General features: G+C 43.1%; 1 protein-coding gene across 22 annotated transcripts in view; it reads right to left on the bottom strand.

Moving 5' to 3' along the window:
- The window catches only part of LOC121543522 (myosin-binding protein C, slow-type), a 38,332-nt gene that overhangs the window by 7,504 nt on the left and 16,694 nt on the right, over positions 1–14,134 (bottom strand). For 9 of the 22 annotated variants that reach the window (XM_041853438.2, XM_041853446.2, XM_041853451.2 and 6 more), the window contains 20 exons: positions 13,905–13,946; positions 12,827–12,937; positions 12,094–12,242; positions 11,876–11,993; positions 11,721–11,769; positions 10,871–10,927; positions 10,340–10,348; positions 8,574–8,737; positions 8,248–8,380; positions 4,111–4,119; positions 3,566–3,690; positions 3,294–3,399; positions 3,049–3,215; positions 2,756–2,921; positions 2,381–2,487; positions 2,152–2,288; positions 1,776–2,040; positions 1,506–1,694; positions 718–852; positions 398–565 (listed from right to left, as the gene is read on the bottom strand). In XM_041853438.2, the coding sequence (XP_041709372.2) occupies positions 398–565; positions 718–852; positions 1,506–1,694; positions 1,776–2,040; positions 2,152–2,288; positions 2,381–2,487; positions 2,756–2,921; positions 3,049–3,215; positions 3,294–3,399; positions 3,566–3,690; positions 4,111–4,119; positions 8,248–8,380; positions 8,574–8,737; positions 10,340–10,348; positions 10,871–10,927; positions 11,721–11,769; positions 11,876–11,993; positions 12,094–12,242; positions 12,827–12,937; positions 13,905–13,946 (2,406 nt within the window). The remainder of the gene's footprint in view (positions 1–397; positions 566–717; positions 853–1,505; positions 1,695–1,775; positions 2,041–2,151; positions 2,289–2,380; positions 2,488–2,755; positions 2,922–3,048; positions 3,216–3,293; positions 3,400–3,565; positions 3,691–4,110; positions 4,120–8,247; positions 8,381–8,573; positions 8,738–10,339; positions 10,349–10,870; positions 10,928–11,720; positions 11,770–11,875; positions 11,994–12,093; positions 12,243–12,826; positions 12,938–13,904; positions 13,947–14,134) is intronic. The other 13 variants (XM_041853444.2, XM_045214406.1, XM_045214407.1 and 10 more) reach the window with 8 other exon arrangements.

The following is a 14,134-nucleotide window of genomic DNA, read 5'->3' as shown; positions in this document are numbered from 1 at the left end:
GACTCCAATCAAGTTGTAGAAACAGCTCAAGGATGATCAATGGAAACAGGATGCACCTGAGCTCAATTTCGAGTCTCACAGCAAAGGGTCTGAATACTTATGTAAATAAGATATTTCTGTTTTTTTATTTTAATACATTCGTACTTTTTTCTAAAAACCTGTTTTCGCTTTGTCATTATGGGGTATTCTGTGTAGATTGCTGAGGATGTAACGTAACAAAATGTGGAATAAGTCAAGGGGTCTGAATACTTTCCGAAGGCACTGTAAATCTTTCATGAACACTTGTCCTTTGGACTTGTGTATCAAATGTCATATTCCTAGCCCTGTTGCTTAAGCCTTGCTAATAAATAATAAATACAGACTTCAAAAAGAGAAGTGGAGAGTGGCTAGGACTCACCGATGACCTCTTTGACCAGGATAGAGTGCTGAAGTGTTCTGGGAGTGCTGGCGCCGGCGGCATTAATTGCCCTTACCCTTACCAGGATCTTAGCCTCTGGAGGGAGGCCAGTGATAGTGTACTTAGTCTTCTCTGTCAGCTCCTTATTGGTTACTCTCCAGTCATCAGCTGTGGAGAACATGTCCATACACTTAACATAGCAGGTGATACTTATTAACAGGGCCAGGAGTTTCTCCTGATCATGAAAAGTCAAGTGGGTTCTAGTTAAAAAATACAAAGTCTATTCGTTGACAGAGGCATGTCAATTGAATGTTTCTTACTTCCTTCGATGCAATACTCCACCAGGTAGCCGTCTAAGCCTGCAGCTCCGATGGTGTCTGGGGGACGCCACTTCATAGTCACTGTGGTGTCTGTGATATCATCCACCACCAGCATGGTGGGCTCACTGGTCACAGCTGAGGGCAATCAGTGTGAGAGTGTTACAAGGTTTGAACTTCACACAAACATGTCCTTGCTTGTACAGCATATGTTTTATGACTTGTCAAAAGTGGATCTACAGTACAGTATAATGCATACAATGTAGTATACCTAACAAACACCCCATGCCCATATGTGTGGGAAACCCCTCTAGCTGGCGCTGGTATGCCATCAATCTGTTCATCAGATCTCATTAGGGGGCGGCTCTTAACGTCTATTCTTACATTCTGCATCACGTTTAACTCCTATTGAACCCTGTGGGAGGCTGATCTCCTAAACCTATAAGCCCTAGATGATTTGGCAGCCATTATAAAGACATATTTAATATCTCCTAAAGCTCTGGCCACGTCCAGTGGAGGTCACAGGCAAAATGCGGAATGCTTGGAATAGTGGGGTGTCAGAGGAACAGCTGCAAAGGGGAAGGGCAGCCCACGCAATGGCCTGCACTATCACACAGTATCACAGCACCGGCTCTTTCATTTTTCTCCTACTATCGTGGTATGATATAACCACAGGATAAACTGTATTGGCTTATATAACAGGATAATGCCTTTGTACTATAGGTGTCACCTCACTGGCTTTGTCACAAAGGTTTACATTGCCAAGCGAACAGTGGGTACTCAGAACTCACCCAGGGGCACAAAGGCTTTGGATGGCTCGCTGGGTTTGGACACGCCAATGGCATTCACAGCAAAGACGCGCACCTCGTACGGGACACCCTCAATCATCTTTTTAGGCTCAAATGTGGTCTCTTTGTTCAGGTCAAAGTTCAGCCTCATCCACCTGGAACTCTGCTTCTTCTTCCTTTCGATGAAGTAGCCTTTGGGGAAAAGCATCGTTCTACATCACACACACACCAGAATATCCAACTTGTTAGCATATATCCCCCAAACACACCTACCTAAGATGGGTGAGCCTCCGTCATAGATCGGGGGGTCCCATGTCATAGAGCACCAGTCTCCCCCCACTTCCGGGACTAGGGGAACTTCAGGAGGGTCTGGGATATCCACCACCTTGACTTTGACGCTAGCCGTTGCTTCCCCAGCCTCGTTCTGCAGGACTATCTTGTAGTTTCCTGTGTCTTCCTTCTCTGCGATGTCGATGGTGAGGCTGGTGTGGTCCGTGAAGGTTTCAGCTCGCACACGGTGGCCCGAGTCAAGGATTACCTACGATGGCAAATAGTAGATTGTGTTGTACCCATACATTCAGTATGTAGACTGTATTTCCAACAACAATTAAGCACAATGAAGCCTATTTTGACCCAGGTCAGCACTCACCCTCTCTCCCTTCATCCACACCACCCTGGGTGCTGGTTCTCCACTGATGGGGATTTCCACGCGAAGTTTATTTCCTGCCACAATGGTCACCGTGTTGTCAGGGAAGTTCAAGCTCTCCAGGTGCACCCTGGGAGGATCTGTAGGAACGGGACAAGGAAGAAAACAAGTAAGTGCTCTATAGTATTCCTATCAACCCTCGGATGGTTTTGTATCATTAAAATGACTGTACCAATGATATGAACTTTGGCACAGAGGCTCTGACTGTATCCCTCTGGCACAAAGGTATAATCCCCGGCATCGTGAATGGTGCTGTTCGCAATTTCTAATCGGTGGTTCCTGTCAAAACAAGAAAACAAGTTAATACTGTAGGCTTGCTCCTGAGAAGACAGCTTAACCAATATGAAAAAGACACTAGAGACAAGCAGGAGGACAGAGGGAAGGGCTAAGGCCCAGAGTTTTTCCTGCTCAGGTTACATGGGCCTAATGGTGAATCATGATTTGGGCCCAGAATCTTTCCTGTCCACATGACTTGACCAGGTATGAAACCCCCATGAACACAGGTATGGGGCTGAGGAGATGGGCGAGTGGGAGGGAGGTGACGTACTTGGCTCTTTGCAGGATGTTGATGCGGTCGTTGGACTGGATCAGCTGTCCGTTCCTGTACCAGCGACCTGGAACATTCCCAGGGAAGATCTCACAGTGCATCTTCAGGGGCTGGCCCAAAAGCACTGTCATGTCCTGCAGATCCTGAATAATCTTCAGTGGCTTCACTGATAAACGGAAGAACGGCAAGCAATAAGAGGATAGAACAAAGTAAAAATAGTCATCAATATAGTTGATCTACAGTTTCTCAGTAAGAGAGGAAGTGTGAAGAAAAGAGAGAAGTGAAATACACACAGTCGACCTGGACTTTGGCCTCAGAGGTGCCCCCAGAGGCCATGACAGAGAAGGTTCCTGTGTCCTCCTTTGAGGCATCGTCAATGATCAGCCAGTGTTTCAGCCCCTCAGACTTGACACGGTAGCGTGACCGGGGCCCGGTCGGGACCTCCACGCCGTTCTTACACCTGAGGGGGAAGACAAAAGGTTATAGCCTCAGAGGCACTCACACACACACAGGGACACAAGGGAAAACACACACACACCATTTTATTTGAGCTCCTTCTTCAGACACTTCACACTCCAACTCAATCCTCTCGTTCACTGTCGTTTTCACTGCCTCAATCTCTTTAGTAATCTTCACTGGTAACTCTGCAGAAAGGTAAGAGGGGCAGGCATCAATATAATTACAAACAGTGGAGTGTGAAATTGTGGAGAGACCACATTCTGGTCACACTAATTACTCAGAGCGACATAAAAAGGAAGAGAGAAGGATGATGGAAGGATGATGGAAGGGTGATGGAATAGAGAGGGGTACCTTTGACAAACAGCTCTGTGGTACACTTCTCTTCTCCCGCGGCTACAGAATAGGCAGCGTCATCATTCAGGCAGCAGTTGTTGATGACCATGATCCGCTGTGTGCCCTTTTGCTCAAAGATAAACCTATGCAGCAAGTCCATCAATCAATAAAATCACTGTATATCCACATACTGTGACTATATGCACTTGGAGAGAAAGTTTTTATTTATTTCAAGACTTCATATCATCCACTGAGCTAAAGACAGTTGCCTTTGCTTACTTGTGTCTTCTAAAAGCAGAAATACGTATTATTTTATTATTTTTTATTTAATCATTTTAAGAATAAAAAGTTGTGCTAGTTTATTAATCAAAAACCTTTGTCATTGAAGTCATAGTAATGTGCAGATATACAACCACATTTATTTACAGAGACCTGCCCCCATTCACAAACAAACACATCCCAACATGCATCAGCGTGGGTTGTCAGTGCACATCCAGGGGAACAGAGTAGACAGAGGGTTGGGGTCACGCCAGAGGTCAGAGATGTAGGACGGGTGGACTTACTTCCTTTGACTTAAGGTCAGCAGTGGAGCCAGAATGGAGCCAGAGGAGGAAGTGGTTATAGCAGAGAGAAGGGACGAGCACCATGACAGACAGACAGACAGATAGGACAGAAGGATAGAGGAGGGGACTGTAACAACCAATAGTGTTACAACAAAATGAGAGAGAGAGAGAGAGATCTTTATAACAGGGAATTCTGGGAAATACACCACTGGAGACAAGGGACCAGAAAACTGAAATAACCTCCCAGATGGCTTTAACTTGGCTTGGCTTTGAACAACCTCTACTGAGAGTAGCCTGAGATTGACCCTTCACTTTTTATAATCTAAGGACAGACTTGCCATTTTGAGGGTACATAGAGGTCTCGTAACATCGATTAATACAGGTGTTAGATTGAGTGATGAGATTACCTTCCGACAATTTCAAAAGTATGTGTATTAAAAGTAGTTATACAACGGTTGGGTCTAATCCTGAATGCTGATTGGTTAAAACCGCATTCCAGCCGTTATCTTTTCCACAAGTTACCACCGGCTAAATCTATGACGTTAAAATGCTTATTTACTCTGTTCCATCTGACTGCGCAATCCACTGTCTCATCAGCCTAGCCAGGCAATTTATAAACATGATCTCCACTATAAAAAGCATCTAGACATTATCTCACATTTCTTTTAGACTAACATTTAGTTTTTAACAGCAGAGATTTGTATAAACCTTGCTGTCTGTCTCTCCGACATTTGCAACATTGAATTTTAATATTGAAACAATCTCCAGCTGTCCCATTGTAATGAAAGTGTCGGGAGTCAGGACGAGACAGACAGGCAGGCAGCGTTTCTCAGCCAGTCGAAATCATGAATCAGCTGGCATCATTTTTATGCATACAGTGGGGAAAAAAAGTATTTAGTCAGCCACCAATTGTGCAAGTTCTCCCACTTAAAAAGATGAGAGAGGCCTGTAATTTTCATCATAGGTACACATCAATTATGACAAACAAATTGAGGAAAAAAAATCCAGAAAATCACATTGTAGGATTTTTAATGAATTTATTTGCAAATTATGGTGGAAAATAAGTATTTGGTCACCTACAAACAAGCAAGATTTCTGGCTCTCACAGACCTGTAACTTCTTCTTTAAGAGGCTCCTCTGTCCTCCACTCGTTACCTGTATTAATGGCACCTGTTTGAACTTGTTATCAGTATAAAAGACACCTGTCCACAACCTCAAACAGTCACACTCCAAACTCCACTATGGCCAAGACCAAAGAGCTGTCAAAGGACACCAGAAACAAAATTGTAGACCTGCACCAGGCTGGGAAGACTGAATCTGCAATAGGTAAGCAGCTTGGTTTGAAGAAATCAACTGTGGGAGCAATTATTAGGAAATGGAAGACATACAAGACAACTGATAATCTCCCTCGATCTGGGGCTCCACGCAAAGATCTCACCCCGTGGGGTCAAAATGATCACAAGAACGGTGAGCAAAAATCCCAGAACCACACGGGGGGACCTAGTGAATGACCTGCAGAGAGCTGGGACCAAAGTAACAAAGCCTACCATCAGTAACACACTACGCCGCCAGGGGCTCAAATCCTGCAGTGCCAGACGTGTCCCCCTGCTTAAGCCAGTACATGTCCAGGCCCATCTGAAGTTTGCTAGAGTGCATTTGGATGATCCAGAAGAGGATTGGGAGAATGTCATATGGTCAGATGAAACCAAAATATAACTTTTTGGTAAAAACTCAACTCGTCGTGTTTGGAGGACAAAGAATGCTGAGTTGCATCCAAAGAACACCATACCTACTGTGAAGCATGGGGGTGGAAACATCATGCTTTGGGGCTGTTTTTCTGCAAAGGGACCAGGACGACTGATCCGTGTAAAGGAAAGAATGAATGGGGCCATGTATCGTGAGATTTTGAGTGAAAACCTCCTTCCCTCAGCAAGGGCATTGAAGATGAAACGTGGCTGGGTCTTTCAGCATGACAATGATCCCAAACACACCGCCCGGGCAACGAAGGAGTGGCTTCGTAAGAAGCATTTCAAGGTCCTGGAGTGGCCTAGCCAGTCTCCAGATCTTAACCCCATAGAAAATCTTTGGAGGGGAGTTGAAAGTCTGTGTTGCCCAGCGACAGCCCCAAAACATCACTGCTCTAGAGGAGATCTGCATGGAGGAATGGGCCAAAATACCAGCAACAGTGTGTGAAAACCTTGTGAAGACTTACAGAAAATATTTGATCTGTGTCATTGCCAACAAAGGGTATAGAACAAAGTATTGAGAAACTTTTGTTATTGACCAAATACTTATTTTCCACCATAATTTGCAAATAAATTCATTAAAAATCCTACAATGTGATTTTCAGGATTTTTTTTTCTAATTTTGTCTGTCATAGTTGACGTGTACCTATGATGAAAATTACAGGCCTCTCTCATATTTTTAAGTGGGAGAACTTGCACAATTGGTGGCTGACTAAATACTTTTTTTCCCCACTGTATATACAAAAAAAATTAAATTGAAAAAAGGTACAACGAAACGAAGCACAGCTAGTTTGAAGTCTTTCCAGCTTCAGTTTTAAGTGATTGTGTTAGCTGTGTTGTTGGCTAGCTCCTCTGAACAACAGTATCCTGATGAGAGAGCACATTTTCTATGCCAGGTGAAATCGCCTCATTAGCTCAGTGTTATGGATGTGTCCGAATAAATGTCACTAGAAAACAGCTTAAACAAATGCAAATGCAGCTACTGTTGTTATTCTGGCTGTACTGTTTGACGTGACTGTAAATTAGCCGTAATTGACTTGCTAGCAAGCAAGGGATAAGAACGTTGCCAGCCAGTATGGCAATGGAACATTTAAAACGAACGACTGGGTTGCGTCCATAGATACAGAACAAAAAGACTGAACGACTGGGTCGCGTCTCTGGCAACCGAACCAATAGAACGAACGACCAGCCGGCTTGGGTAGCAACCCTAGATTTGTGTCGGGACTATATCTTGTGGAAGGATGAAATAGTATGAATGCATTCATCTAAATAATGTTTTTAATGAAAATATGTCAATCATTATTTGAATATGTTTTACCCGTTGTATAAAAGTGATAATGCCCTCGAAGCCGGTGTTTGGAGGATATATTGACACGGTTTGCCGGCCGTTGACTTTGTCTCAGGCCTAACAACACCCGTGGCAATATATCCTCCAAACACTGGCTACTCGGGCATTATCACTTAATTATACAAATGATTTCCAGAGAGAGCTAAGAAAATAACAAAAGTCACTTTTCGTTATACATTCCCATTAACGATGTGGTAAGATCAATACACTTAAACTACGCCATATTATATTTCTGGTACACTAACATTGGTGGGGTACACAGCTATCAAAATAATAGATCATCCATTGAATGTTACAAAGCCAGAGTCAGTTAAAGACCTGTGAAGAAGGTACTGCCATTTCCCTGTACAGAGAAGGACCTGTAGTTAATAGCAAAGGACCATTATTTAAAACATCAAACAGTACATTTCCACTCAAATGTAGCTCAGGGCCACGCACTGCCCTGCAAACACATAACGTTCTTGATGCGCTGGTGAGATGCATGTGGCATCTTATTAACACCACATTAGTGTTGAGAGAACGTTATTTGTTCACTGGGCATCAGTTGGCAATGGTTTACAGTGCAGAGATCTGGGCTGTGGCTGTGTGTGTCTGGGCACAATGGGAGCTCTGTATGGGTGTAAAGGGCATGTAGGGTCAGCGTTGTCCCTGGTTTACAAGGGGTGAGGCAGTAGAGGAAAACCCCTGTTCATAACAGGGTCACACAGGGCTATGTGTGTGTGTCATTATGTGAAAGCAATTATTGGTGTAAAACAATGTGTATTTTGATGCGCACGTGTGGGTGTATGCGTCCTTGCTTGCTTGTGTACACCGCGAGACCATCAGAAACACTAGCATGTGAACCATTGCTTTTCAACGCTGAGAGACGTGACAAGGAACAGATAAAAACTACAAGTACCAGGGGACTGGCAATGAGGACTAAACCACGAATGAAACACATTTCATGAGGAACTCCCAAAAATGCCTTTCATTTGTGAAAAGACGAAATAGAGAAAAACATATAGAAGACTAACACATTAAGAAAGAAGAAAAAGCTTGACATACTTTGGAGTTGGACGGATCTCCTGGCCGTTCTTGTACCATTTCAGCTCTACTGTGGGGTCTGCAAGGTCCACCACTAATCGGATCTTCCCTCCTTTGTCCACCTGGTATGCTGGATCCAACTTCTTGGCAAAAGCTTTGCAAAAAATACAACATTCCATGACAATGGTTACACATCCTATAGAAAACCACTGAAACGTGTGCCTTTCCCCTAAAAAAAATCACAGATTAGCTGATTATGAGCTAAACAATCTAAATCCATAGTGCATCTGTGCAGCATAATCCCAACAGTGATACACAGTCGCATGGACAAACACTCAATTCAGCACCTTCACTCTTCTTCTCCTCTTTCTTGGTCTTCTTCAGCCTCTTGAGCAGACCCCGCAGGTCTGTTATGCCGTACTCAAAGGCGATCTTCTCGTACTGGTCTGGCCTGGCCGACTTCAGGATCTCCCACACGTCCACTTCGGGGGTCTCCTCCTGCTTGGGCTCCCTGGGGCAGGACACGAGGGGAGGGTGTGAGGGCTGGGGCCACGCGATGGGCTATCGCGACGTGTCCTGAGGAACTGCTCCCTATGGGGGGTATTGGGTGGGGAAATGGGATAGGGTACTAGAAAAGGGACGGTGACTGTGGTGAAGGAAGACTACTCTCTGTTGCATCTACTGTAGATAGGAACTACCTACTAAATGAGTTTAAGAGTGTTTCCCCTCATCTGTTCTACTGATCTGCTTTGTTTCTATAGTCATTTCTCTTCTTCTCTCTCCCTCTCTCTCGCTCTCTCTCTCCTTTTATCAGACACACTTTCTCTCACTCCCTTCTCTCTCTCCCCACTGAGTTCCTCAGGACATGTCACACAAAGGGATGGGCGTGTTCTGAAGCACTGTACCTGTCCTCTGACATCATCTCTGGATGAGGCGTTAGAGGGGAGAGGGGGTGGCTAGTCTATTATATGTATTATATCATATAGGAAGGGTTTTACTGCTGAGGCAAGTAGAGGGATCAGATTATTACAAGGGAGTTGAATATGTTTCAGGTAGGGGTTTTGACCAGGGTCGAGTTCTTTTAGTCTGGAAATTGTTACTTGCCTTTAGGGTGAGATTTTGCAGGAGAAACTAAATTAAAGTTAGGATTTTATCAGTGCTGTATTAATGAATATCAAAGAAGGTCATAAACTGATCAATGCTATTAGGCTACTTTTGTTCCTTGGGGGTGGGATAAACATGACACCTCAATAGAATGAAACAATTTGGGAAAAAACTACTGAGCTAGGTTCTGCATGCAGGAATATGGGGAGCTCTTACTCCGAGATTTGCTGCTGATAAAGACTGTCTACATTCTTTCTCTTTCTATTCACATTGCCCATCCCTTTGCCTTGTGTCTCAGTGTGTTCACTCATCACCACTTCAGAGACGCTCTGACCGTGTTAGAGATGGAAGGCTAGGCGTCCATAGGGGATGTTAGATCTGTGAGATCCAGGTTAATAAGCATGTTGCCCTGGGCGTGAGTAGATACATTAGGCAGCTAAATAAAGATCATTCAATCAGTCCGTTCTTTCATGGACATTTTCCCAAATGTCGGAAAGCTTTGGAGGTAAAAAAGCATGAAATTATTATTTCATTCTTATGCATCTCTCTTCTTGTTTATTTTCAGGCAATTACTGTGTAGACTGAAATAAACATTGTGATATGTGCCTTGTATTTCTAAGTTGAAATAAAATGACAATGTAGCGATAACACTATTTCACAGCATCATTCATAAAATGGTCCACTAGCAGATCATTAATGATCCGAAATGGGAGTCATTTTGCCTCATAAACACAGTATTATTGAACTCTACTGTTGATCAAAAAAGTGGTCATCCCAAACAGCAGAGATACTTTATGACGCAAAGTCCATTTCCATCCTTACTGATTGTTAATGGAGCATTTGAGAATGTCGGCTGTAAATGAAGTGTTACCGTGCTACAGTAGGCCAACACTCTTGCTTGTTCCAGATCCTAGAGCTACATTCCATGCTGGGGACGCTACAGGATTATAGTACTTACCCCGCAGTAAGGTCTAATCGTTTAATTACCTAGGGTATTCTCTCTACTAACCTTTGGTTTCTGAATATGTAGGGAAGAAGAAGAGACAAGCCCAAATAAATGTGTAATTTTACCTCAGTGAAGTGTCACGGTCTGCCTAGGTCTATTGTACTCATGGCAGTACATTGAAAAAACATGCTGTTGTTTGAACCAAGAAAAAAAATGTAGATTTGTATTTACAAATGAAAAAAGAAACTCAAAAGTTATCAATATGTGAGAGTAGATAGTGTACTAAATAGTAACGTTGTATGTGATTCACTGTAGCACCTGATATTAATGAAATGATGTACTCTTACAGTACGTGGTACTTCACCTATGTACTAACTAATATACTGCACTCTTTAATATATTATACTATATTGTAATGCACATATATACCATGTGTTAAAATAAGAAACCAATTTGGAAGAGTAAAAGAGTCAATGGAGGTTGCTGGGGCAAACTAAAATAAAGAGAAAAGAGGTAAACACCCAAAACAAGGGCATAGTAAAAAATAACAATGAAAATAAGACTGTCCCCTTGAGGACCGACAGTGACTCTCACCTATGTTTAAGAAGACCACTAAAGTCAAGATCCCCTGCATCCTCGTGTCCTTCACTGCTGTTGTTAACAAGAAGAGATTAATGGAGATTTAATCAGAGTAGAAACAGTAACAGGCAACTAGATAAACAATGCTAAAAGAACAACGCAAAGCAGCGGCTACTGACTTCAATCAAATGCATTAGGTCCAGACTAACACATGATTGGTGGCTTACACAAAAACCCTTTCGGTTCATTTCCAATTAAATGCTTCTAACGAACTGGTTTGTGTAAGGAGTATCGAGAGCGATCCCAGCCAGCATATGACAACATTTCCACAATGTTTCTGCTGTGTTGCAGGAGCATCACTGAGCAGCTACGTTGGGATAATGCTATGGGTCTGGGATGTTTTGCGTTGCTTTCTGACACATTGTTGGGAGGGAGTTTCAAATGCAAGCATTGGCCTTTGAGCTGTTGAACACGTTGATTGGTAATTACCTTAATAAAGGTTAATCACATCCGATTTCATGGCCATTATGTTTCAAACACTATGTTCTCATGTTGGTTTGTGATAAGTGCCATGGTTTTCCTACTGAGCCACAATGTATCCCACGTATCTGATACTCAAATGTACATTTTCAAGTTTATTTGCCATGTGTAATGAATCTTGCTCGAAACCAGTGAAGTTTTTGTTTAATGTTATTATTGTCATATTTATCATTATGAGAAAAAAGGATACTCATAAGTCAAACGCTAAATCTAAACGCTAACTGTAAAAATATCACTCTGTTGTTGACTGAAAACTTGGCTAGTCTACTAACTGGCTGTTTAAAAAAATCTAAATAATGTGGTCAGACTGTGTTGCTCTCATTACCTTCTTTTGAAAGCTGATCGAATATCAACACTCTGTGACTGTTCCAGTTCTGAAAGACAATAATGCAAAACAATAACACAGTATATTATATTATTATTGCTTGTGTTTCAGTGTGTGTTCTTTGCTGTATGACAGACTCAAACAGTGCAACAAACCTTTCACTTCTAGGTCAAAGGAGCAGCTGTCAAATTTGTCCTTGTAGGTGACCTCACACCTGTAGTTTCCAGCATAGTTGTCTTTGGCCTTGATGATATGCATCTCAAATGTGTGAATCTGCGGGGCGATACATAGGAATCGGATGGACAGCTAGGGGATCAATGTGTGTGTGTGTGTGTGTTAACATACATAGAGCCATACATGGGAGGGTGTCTACCTTGGTGCGTCGGTCAAAGGTTTCTTTAAGTTGTAAGTGCTTTCCAGTCTTGCTGGCCAGGTCCATCCATTTCCCTTTGAACCACTTGATGGTGGGTTTACGGAGCAGGTCTTTGGCCTCCACCTTGGCAACAAAGGAGATGTCTCCACCTGGTGAACATGTAAAACACAGCATGTCCATGTTGGGAATAGCCTTTGAGGTGGATAGATGTCCTACACATGGTTACCAGAGGTCCCTTCTCTTGGAGAGAATAAATACAATAGTGTGTGAGAGAGAGAGAGAGAGAGAGAGAGAGAGAGAGAGAGAGAGAGAGAGAGAGAGAGAGAGAGAGAGAGAGAGAGAGAGAGAGAGAGAGAGAGAGAGAGAGAGAGAGAGAGAGAGAGAGAGAGAGAGAGAGAGAGAGAGAGAGAGAGAGAGAGAGAGAGAGAGAGAGAGAGAGAGAGAGAGAGACAGAGAGAGAGAGAGAAAGAGAGGCAGAGAAAGAGAGGCAGAGAAAGAGAGGCAGAGAAAGCGAGAGAGCGCGAGAGAGAGAGAGAGAGAGCGCGAGAGAGAGAGACAGGCAGAGAGAGAAAGAGAGAGGCTATCTTTCATCTTAACAGGGGTGAGAGTCAAATCTAAAAGACCTTGACCAGTACAAATCTAATACATGTAAGGGTTTTAAAATGTCTCTACGAGTATATCATCTCTGGTTTACAGCAGCTGTGAGAGGAGAGCTCACTCAGCAGGCACTCACCCACAGTGATGGATCCGCCCTGGGGACTTTCTATGAGCAGGCTGGACAGCGGTGGGGTGTCTATGGGCTTGTCAAGGTCCTCTGGAGCCTGTCCCTCTCCTAGAGACCACACTGGTCGATCAGGAGAGACGGACACACACCATCACACAAAAACGCAACACCAACAGACCAACACACACTCCTCGCATACTGTACTCAAGGGATTCAACAATCCGTCAGCACACTTCTCTGAATTCATCTGAAAGTTATATACTTCCCAAGGTAGATAGACAGACAGAAATACATTCACACTGTTCCTCAGCTGTTCATGGCAGCTGCAACATGGAAAGCATAACATTGTGCAACATGGAAAGCATAAGAACATGGAACATAGAACAAATACCTGTACTGGAAAAAGCGCTACGGGTTTTTAATGAATACCATTTCGGAGTGGACTCCTTTGCTGTGTGCAAAAGTATATAGATTGATACGTTCTTCATTTTCTAGATGATCCGGTCTTCTTTGAGATCTCAAAAGACTAAGTGGACTAGGACTCATGTCAGCAGTCGCCATGCTCCACATGTGTTGAAACTGCTATAGACAGACCTACGTAGGGAGTCCCTTTAGCCCAAACCCTCGCTACCTACTGCAAAAGACCCAGCTACACTACCCCAGTTTATTTCATCCCTGACTCAAAGACTAACACTCAACTAGGGCACTTCAATAATTGAATTTACTTCTTCCTTATGTGAAATGTCATTCATTTTCCCATGATGTTTGAAAAAGATGAAAATGTCAAAAAGTCCTATAGCGTCCTACAAGCATTGGAGAGGAACGAAGGAGTTGAACTATGACATTTTAGAAAACCAGTATTTTTCATGGAGCACAACATAGTCCAAATAAAACGGAGCTTTTAAAGTATGCCAAGCCAGGTTCCATTGGACCAGCTATGCAGGGAAAATGAAAAGAGCTAGCTAAGAGACTAACACTTTTTGTGGGTGGGCTTGATCCATAGAGAATACTGCTATTCTGGAGCTCTGCTATTGAAAACTTCACATCTGATAGGATGGTTATTATGGCTTTTGTTACATAGTATTACCTGAGTCTTTTCTCCCCATGGCTGACACATGGACGCTATCATCTAAACAAAGACAGAGAGAAATTTACAGCATATTATAAGAAATAGTACTGTAAAGTCCACGGAAGCAAGCACACACAAACATACAGGACCAGCAAGCAATACAAGACATCTAACAGTAAGCAAGCTGAGCCCTGAGGAATTCTGACATAAATGATGCAAGCTGCTAATCAAAAGCCGTAACTATGTAC

This window comes from Coregonus clupeaformis, unplaced genomic scaffold (genome assembly GCF_020615455.1).
Source record: "Coregonus clupeaformis isolate EN_2021a unplaced genomic scaffold, ASM2061545v1 scaf0249, whole genome shotgun sequence".
NCBI classification, from domain to species: domain Eukaryota; kingdom Metazoa; phylum Chordata; class Actinopteri; order Salmoniformes; family Salmonidae; genus Coregonus; species Coregonus clupeaformis.
The sequence above is the reverse complement of the archived record's forward strand: the minus strand, read 5'-3'. Positions and strand labels throughout refer to the sequence as shown.